The following is an 8,847-nucleotide window of genomic DNA, read 5'->3' as shown; positions in this document are numbered from 1 at the left end:
ATGGGATGGCGTATAATCGATTCCTGGCCTTAGAACGTCGACTGGCAAAATCGCTCCAGACAAAGAATCAATATGTACAATTTATGGAGGAATATGAGAACTTGGGGCACATGACGCAAGTGGATATTGATTCCATCAGTAAACCTAGGTACTTCATTCCTCACCATTGCATTGTGAGACCCGAAAGCCGCACTACAAATTAACGTGTGGTGTTCGATGCATCAGCAAAATCGTCCACTGGCATGTCTTTGAACGACCTCATGTATACCGGACCCACTGTTCAGATCGAGCTTTTCACCATTTTACTTCGCTTCCGTTTGCCCAGGTTCGTCTTGACCGCAGATATAGAAAAAATGTATCGACAGATGCTCATTCAACCGGACGAGCGCAAATTCCAACTTATCATCTGGCAAAAGGATTCAAGCCTACCAATAAAGCATTATCAGCTAAATACAATCACATATGGGACAAGATCTGCTCCATATTTAGCCACCAAATGTTTGCAGAAAATTGCAAAAGAAAATGCATTACAATATCCTCTTGGTGCTCAGTTTCTGCAGGACAATTTTTATGTAGATGACGGAATCGGTGGGTCAGACAGCTTAACCACGACGATGGAAATCCAACAGCAACTGATACACATCTTAAAACAACGTGGTCTTAACCTAAGAAAATGGTGCGCCAATCACTCACAATTACTGCAAAATGTTGGCATGGAGGAACAACAAGTTGACATAGATTTTGACAATGACATCAATCAAACTATTAAAACGTTGGGGTTAACATGTATGACTAAGATGGATCGATTCTGCGTAAAGGTATGCCTAGGAAGCTGCAGTCTTGCAACTAAACGCTCAGTCAGCGTCGATCTTGCAAGGCTCATCGATCCGTTGGGGATACTAGCACCAATTGTAGTCATGCCAAAAATGTTTATTCAAGATTTCTGGCAACTGAAACTGACATGGGATGAAGCATTACCAGCCAATTTGAATGAGAGATGGACAACATTCCGAAATGATTTGCAAAAATTGGACAACATGCAAGTTTCACGGCACGTGTTTGAAGGATACATCCCAGCAAAAATTCAAATTCATGTCTTCTCCGACGCATCAGAAAAGGCATATGGCGCTGCGATTTACATTAGATCCGAGCTGGATGAGAGACGAGTACAAGTGAGGCTGCTCTGTGCAAAATCACGTGTGGCACCCTTGAAACGGCAAACTAATCCTCGGCTTGAGCTCTGTGCATCAGTACTGGGTGCTCAATTAACTACAAGGGTCAAATCAGACCTTAAGCTAGACGATGTGGCTACATACTTTTGGACTGATTTACAAATCGTGTTGGCATGGATTAACTCATCCTCAGCATCATACCAAACATTTGTGGCAAACCGTATACCTGTTATTCATGAGCACACTACCGCTGAACAATGGCGGCATACAAGCTCAAAAGACAACCCAGATGACATTCTATCACGAGGACTGCCGCCGGGGAGACTAGAAACCTGCAATACGTGGTTTTATGGGCCAATAATCTTGCTTGGTAAAGAAGACACCTGGCCTTCAAAGTATTCCAAGGCATTATCAATAATCGACGAAGGTATCAACATGGAACGGAAAAGGGGGACATCAGTCGCTGTTGCAACCACTGGACATGAAGGAAGCGTACTTTATAGCATTCGACACAATTGCTATTTCAAAACATTACAAAGAGTGACAGGCTACATGCTGAGATTTATCAACCAGGCCAGAAACCAATCGCGGCAGTCAGACATTCCCTTCACCGTACACGAATTGGAAAAAGCGCTTGTGGTAATCGTTCGTACAATGCAGCAATTGGACTTTGAGGAAGAGCTTCAGCACCTTAAAAAATATAATGAAGTTCGCAAAAGCAGTTCTTTCCGCAGCCTGTCACCGTTTCTGGACGATAATGGCATCATCCGAGTTGGGGGCGTCTACAAGCATTAGAACTTGCACACGATGCCAAACACCCTATGCTAATTCCACATAACAATTCACTCGCCAAATTATTAGTATAAATGATCTATAAAGAAAACCGTCATTGTGGATCTCAAGCGATCTTAGCTTACACAAGGCAAAGATTTTGGCCTATTAAGGGAAAATTGCTGACACGGTCAATTGTGCTAAACTGTGTAAGATGCACCAAAGCTAAGCCAAAACTAATGAGTCAAATTATGGGGAACTTGCCTTCAACAAGAGTAACTCCAGCAAGACCATTCATCAACTCAGGCGTGGACTTCTGCGGGCCATTTTGGGTTCACTTCAAGATAAGGGCAAAGAAACCACAAAAGGCCTATGTAGCGGTATTTTGCTGTTTTGCCACAAAGGCAGTACATTTGGAATTAGTCAGCGACTTAACGACGGATGAATTTATTGGTGCCTTAAAATGATTTATAAGCCGAAGAGGACATTGCCAAAATTTATATTGTGACAACGCAACCAATTTCGTAGGCGCGAAAAACCAGCTTTCTGAACTTTCTGACGTTGTTAATGGAAATTCATCACGAGACTCAATAGTAAAGCAGTGCAGCGGAAAGGGAATAACATTTCATTTTATACCTCCTAGGACTCTATATTTTGGCGGTTTATGGGAAGCAGAGGTAAAATCAGCTAATCATCTACTAATAAGAAGCACCTCGACAGCGTCCTTAACGTATGAAGAATTGGACACGGTAATCATCGAGGTGGAAGGAATCCTAAATTCCAGACCAATCAGCGCAATGTCCGACAATCCTAACGATCTAACAGCTCTAACTCCAGGCCACTTCCTCATAGGAGAACCACTTAATGCCCAAGTTGATCCAACGTGTGGGCCACAGCAAACAAATTTATTAACAAGATGGAAACTTGTTTCTCACCTCAAACGCGAGTTTTGGAATCGGTGGTCCCGCGAATATTTATCTGACCTTCAGCTGCGAAATAAGTGGAAGACACAACACAACAATATCAACGTAGGGGACATGGTGATCATCAAAGAAGACAACACACCGGTACTGCAGTGGCCATTAGGAAGAATCATCAATGTATATGAAAGAAACGACGGTGTAGTGAGAGTGGCTGATGTAAAAACTGCTAGTGGCACTTGCAAGAGGCCTATTCATCGGCTAGTACCCTTGCCCAAGGAAACAAATGATGCCACAGAACGACAATCAACCAACAAATTGCTTGAGGAAGACAAAATTCTATCAAGGAGGAATAATCCTTCCTTACACCAAGGACTTGCTACACTTCTGATTACCCTACTCATCTTACCATTGGCTTTAGGAGCTGAGCTTCAAAATAAGCAATTTGGATCAAGGCATGGCATTCATTTTGAAGGAATGAGCTCAACAGCCATATCAACCACCGATTGGAACCTAATAATCTACTATGACATGGAAGGATTTTTGGCAGAACTAGCAGCGCTGTCAAATGACACAAGGGTCATACGCCATTTATGTCAAGAAATCACACAAAAAAGCTCATGTCTTTCTCTCAAAACAATCACACACGTTAAGGAAAATGAACTACATCTGCTGCACCTGATCAGAAATCAAACATCCATTGTGGACTCAACCATTAACATTTTTAAACAGGATCAAAAAGCAGTCAAGAGGAAGTTCGACATCATTGATCAATGAGTCAGTCAAATATTGCAGAGGATCAGCAACGACACGCATGAGATATACCAAGAAAAATTGTTTCGAATCTTTTCCTCGTTATCCATCGAACTCACACTTATGGCAGCCAATATGCAAAGAATGCCCTCTGCAATATTTGCCGTTTGGTCCTCTTCTGCTGACGCTCAGCCAATTGCAAGACGAAGTAAATAAAATTAAACTTCACTTATCAGCACCATTCGAACTGCCTGTAAACCAAGTAAATTTACTCCAGCTATACCAACTCATGACAGTTAAGGGAGGACTTACAGAAAAGCATGTTGTATTCAGCATCACATTGCCTCTGGTAGAGCATGATCGATACGATTATTCAATCTCCTACCAATTCCTACTTGGACTAATGGGACTATAATTGAAATAAGTCCGTGTGCTGCAGTTTTGGCAATAAACAAAGCCGTCGGTCAATATTTCCCTCTGAGCATCTCCAAATTTCAATCTTGTGTGGATATTAAAAATGGAAATTACATCTGTTCTCGAATTCAAATTCGTTATACTCACGGTTCATCTATATGCGCATGTGAAGTAAATTTATTCAACAACACCCAGTCAAGTCGTCAACTGCGAAAAACACCAAACGATGTTGCATGGATATCACTACAGCAGAAAAATCATTGGATTTATACCACGTCACTTTCATCTTGTGCGACAGCAGTATGTGCAAAAAGAAATCATTCAGGTGATTCTAAAAGCATCAGGACTTTTATCACTCCAACCAGACTGCATACTCAAACATAATTTTATATCAGTTCCAGCAGATCAGTTGATATCGACGAGTCTTTGCTCGTGCTACAATAGCCTGGGAGAAATTTCCGAAGTAGCTGTAGCAGACCATATAAAGCCTCTTCTTCAATCACGGGATGATGAGAAATAATACGCATATTAGAACTCCCAACCAAACTTGAAGCCAATTGCATTGGCTTCACTCAACAGGGTATTAATTTTCGCTTGCATTCTTTTATGCGTAGCTTTATGCCTTTTAGTGTGTTCTTATAGCCAAATAATTTGGCATGTGTCAATTTACATATAAGACATTGTTGATTAAGGCACACAAATTAAAATAGAAATGTGGAATATGCTCATGTCAACAAAAAAGTGGGAACAAAGCATTTGCATTAATTATGTTTATGTAAACCAAAACGTGGGAATAAAGCCTTTACAATAATTTTGATACGATCTAAAGTTTTTATGGCCTTATTATTTAGCTACGTAAGCATTTAGTTTGTATAAAAACGTAATCATTAATTCAATAAAGATCACTTGAAAGCAATCAAGCAAACAACAGTGTTCGAACTTGGCGTAATCGCTACTGTTACGAACAAAGTGCTTGACAGCCGCAAATAGTGGACGTTTTCAGTGAAAACGGAGAAAATTGGTTAATGTTATGTGATACAATACTTTTATTTGAAAGGCCTCAGCCCATCCAATATATACTTTGGGCGGGTCTGCTCCTTCGTTTACAATAGTAAAATATTGGGTAGCAGAATTTAAACGAGGCCGACCGAGCTGCCAAGACGAGCATCGCAGTGGTCGGCCAAATGAGATATGATGAATATATGTAATCCACAAAGCGGTAATGGATGATCGTCGACTGAAAGTGCGCGAGATAGCAGATATAGTAGGCATTTCAAAAAGTACGGTACATCGCATATTATCTGAAGATTTGGAAATGAGAAAGCTGTGTCCAAGATGGGTGCCGCATTTGCTCACACTCGACCAAAAAGAGGTGAAGAGGTTTCAACTGAGTGTTTACCGAATTATTGTTTGAATTGCTACCTCATGCACCCTATTCGCCATATTTAGCCTCCTCGGACTATTTTCTGCTCCCCAACAAATAATATCGGCAGTTAATGGCTATTTTGAGGAGCAAGACAGTTCTTATCATAAAAAGGGTATCGAACTTATTGAGCATCGCTGGGAAAAGTGTATTAGAGCTGAAAGGAGATTATGTTGAAAAATAAATATATTTTTTATTATAGTGTTTTTAACTTTGCAATTAACAATTACTAATAGCGATCAGTGTTACATCTGCATTTATATTCCGTTGTTACACTTCCGAGATGAGTTACCTACAGAAAGCATTTTCAGCAAGCTGCTTAAATGGCTTATTTTAATCATTTTTGCATTTAACTATGTATTGTTAACCGGGTTGGACACGCTGCACTAAATCGTGTAAGGGTATTGAAATTTGAAATACATTAGCACTAAGTGAATGAAAACAATTTGTCACTACCACTAACCATACAGTGGTACTGAAAATTTTTTTTCACTAGCACTGAGCACTTAGTTGTAGTGAAAAAGCAATTAGCGGTACTGACAAATTGGTTTCACTACGACTATGCACCTAGTGGAAATGCATTTCACTACCTCTATATGGTTAGTGGCTATAAATTTTTGAACAAACCTTTTGTAAGGAAATGGGTATTAAAATCACAGATCCCCAAGTTTTCCTTAATTTGTAAACTAGTGTAATTAGTCAGTGCTAGTGAAATATTCGTTTACTTTCCGCTAACCAGATAATGATAGTGAAAATTCTATTTCACTGTCACTATGTAGTGCTAGTGAAATTTGAAATGCAGTGCCACTACCACTAAAGCCCTAGTGGTAGTAAAAATTTCGATTTAGTGCAATTTTCCCAACTGCAATTTGTTAATGTTAAGCTGTAAAAAATAATTCCTCCGCCTTGAAAATGCATGGCTCGTTTTACCACTCTTGTATATTTCATTCTATTCCTTGTAAATCATATTTTTTATTTTACACCTACTGTCATTGTTGCGTTTAATATTTAATTGGAGACAATGCAAGTTTAATATTAAGTACTCCTACTTACTATTTATATTGAAGAACTGCCAAAATGCTCGAAATTTGCCAAAGTTTTTATCTACTTACGTAAATAGTCCGTAGGCCTACATACATATATATAGAGAAGAAAACATCATTTTCATGCAAACTGACATATGATTTTTTCCCCCATTTTCTCAAAAGGTCGAAGTAATGCCATGGATCAGCAGCAAGCATAATATGGGTTTCGCATTCAATCGCAGCACCTGGTCCAACATACGAAAGTGTGCGCAACATTTTTGTTTTTACGATGATTACAACTGGGATTGGTCGCTGCACTATGTGTCCCAGCAGTGCTTGAAAAAGAAGCTACACGCTATGATCGTCAAAGGTCCAAGAGTCTTCCATATTGGAGAATGGTAAGATGCAGAATTAAAATATTTGTGTCTAAATACATACATACATGGTTGATTTCATTTCACACTTTCTTTTGAACCGACTTCCAAAAAAAAATTAGAAGGTTATTATTTTGTATGTACTATGTTGCCGCATAACTTTGGACCATGTTAACCGATTTCGATAATTTTTCATCGGAAATTTGGTACCTCCAGGATGGTCCTATACTAATTTTGTTTAGATCCGATAATTTGATCGTGAAGAAATTAACGATAATCTTAAAGTCGGTTTTGTTTTTTGCTTAAAAATTACTTATATTTTTTTTTAATTTACAGCGGGGTACATCATAAAAAGAAGAATTGCGAATCGAATCAAGTGATAGCAAAGGTGCAACAAGTCTTACGAATAGCACGCAAGTCTAAGCAGCTGTTTCCACGCAGTTTATCACTCACAGCGGCCAGTTTAGTAAAGAAGACCAAATTGCGGAAGGGTAACGGTGGGTGGGGTGATCGGCGGGATCATCAGTTATGCATGAATATGACGAAATCAAGCAATGAAAGTTGAACAAGAAAAACACCAAAGAATATATTGAAATAGCGAAATTTAGACACAAAAAATACACACACACAAATCACAATATAATTAACTAGAATTGTAATACACAATGCGGAACGGAAAAATGTGCACATATTTAGTAAAAAGAATTCAGTTTTTAGCTAAATACATAATTTAAGAAACTTCCTTTGAAGCGTTAACTGTTCTTGAAAATGTAAATTATTTCTTAAGAGCCATTTTCTCAAGTAGCTGTTAAAATTTATTTGCCTTTCAAATATATTTTTTGAGCGCAAAATTTGTGTTTAAAGGGCCTATCAATTTTAAAAGCTACTTCAGATAACTGCTCTAAAGGAGTATTGTTTTAACGTTCATTCAATGTTTAACATATGTATACATACATATGTACATACTTATAAAAATACGTAGTTACGAATATGTTCTTTTTGTAAATGAAAAAACATTTCTTTCTAAAAAGAAAATTCCGGATAGTTAAAAAGAGCTTCAAATAACTTCAAAGATCTTTATTCTATATGTACATACGTATGTACATACATCTGTAATGAGTTATGTCTGTACATATGTTAATGAGTGGGAATCTATGGCAAGTAAAAGTAGAATATTTTTAATTTTATTGTTAAATTTTCCATCAATTTTCAAGAACTTTTTCCAAGTTTCGGCAAGATCACACTGTAACTAGTTACTCACTCTAGATTACAACAAAAACATGGTACTGGTACGAATACTTATTCGACAATTTCGCTAGCAAGTAATTTCATCTCACTTTGTGAAATTTTTTGACAAAAGCAATCTTGGAAAAACTTTTTAACTTGCATCATTTTGTTGAAACCATATATTGTCCAAGCCAAAAAAAAACGTTGACTAATATTCGGTCTTATCGTTCCAAATCGAGGAATGGACAAATTCGACACATCTGTCACCGATCTACATAGTTATTTAAATTAACTCATTTACCATTTTCATTTACCATTTTTCAAATTGTTTGCGTTGTTGGACGCTTATATGCGCCAGCATCTCCTCTTAACGCATGAAACGTGACCACGCTGCAATCATTAATAGGCCTATTCTGCGTTGGTAACAAAAATTTTGTTACCGGTTAGTAAAGTTACTGTCAATTTTTAAACCTTTTTCGTATTATCCACACTCTTGTAACCGGTAAATTTTGTTACCATTTCATGAGCAGGTAACAAAATATTTCCCCGTGAAATATGCATACCAGAATTTCAACAAAACTTCATAGCTGAATAGCGGAATAAATTAAAACGTTACCAAGGTAAATAGAATTGCGGTTGCAAGAAGTGGTGACAATTGTTGGTAACAAAATTAGCTTGTTACAATTGTTCGGTTACAAGCAGAATAGGCCTGTAATTCTGTATTAGGTTTCAGTAACGCAGGGCAACACTGATTTTGGTGCTTAAGGC

The 8,847-nt window shown here is 38.1% G+C and overlaps 1 protein-coding gene across 5 annotated transcripts in view; it reads left to right on the top strand.

Annotated features, from left to right (window-relative positions):
• Positions 1–7,917, top strand: part of Mgat2 (alpha-1,6-mannosyl-glycoprotein 2-beta-N-acetylglucosaminyltransferase) — a 52,837-nt gene extending 44,920 nt beyond the window's left edge. For all 5 annotated transcript variants that reach the window (XM_017606547.1, XM_017606556.1, XM_017606543.1 and 2 more), the window contains 2 exons: positions 6,662–6,876; positions 7,189–7,917. In XM_017606547.1, the coding sequence (XP_017462036.1) occupies positions 6,662–6,876; positions 7,189–7,417 (444 nt within the window). In that variant the 3' untranslated portion in view covers positions 7,418–7,917. The remainder of the gene's footprint in view (positions 1–6,661; positions 6,877–7,188) is intronic.
• Positions 7,918–8,847: the final 930 nt, after the last annotated feature.

This window comes from Rhagoletis zephyria, unplaced genomic scaffold, assembly GCF_001687245.7.
Source record: "Rhagoletis zephyria isolate East Lansing unplaced genomic scaffold, Rhagoletis_zephyria_1.1 Rzeph_scaffold_00163, whole genome shotgun sequence".
NCBI classification, from domain to species: domain Eukaryota; kingdom Metazoa; phylum Arthropoda; class Insecta; order Diptera; family Tephritidae; genus Rhagoletis; species Rhagoletis zephyria.
Note: the sequence above shows the minus strand (reverse complement) of the source record. Positions and strands in the feature narration are given on the sequence as shown.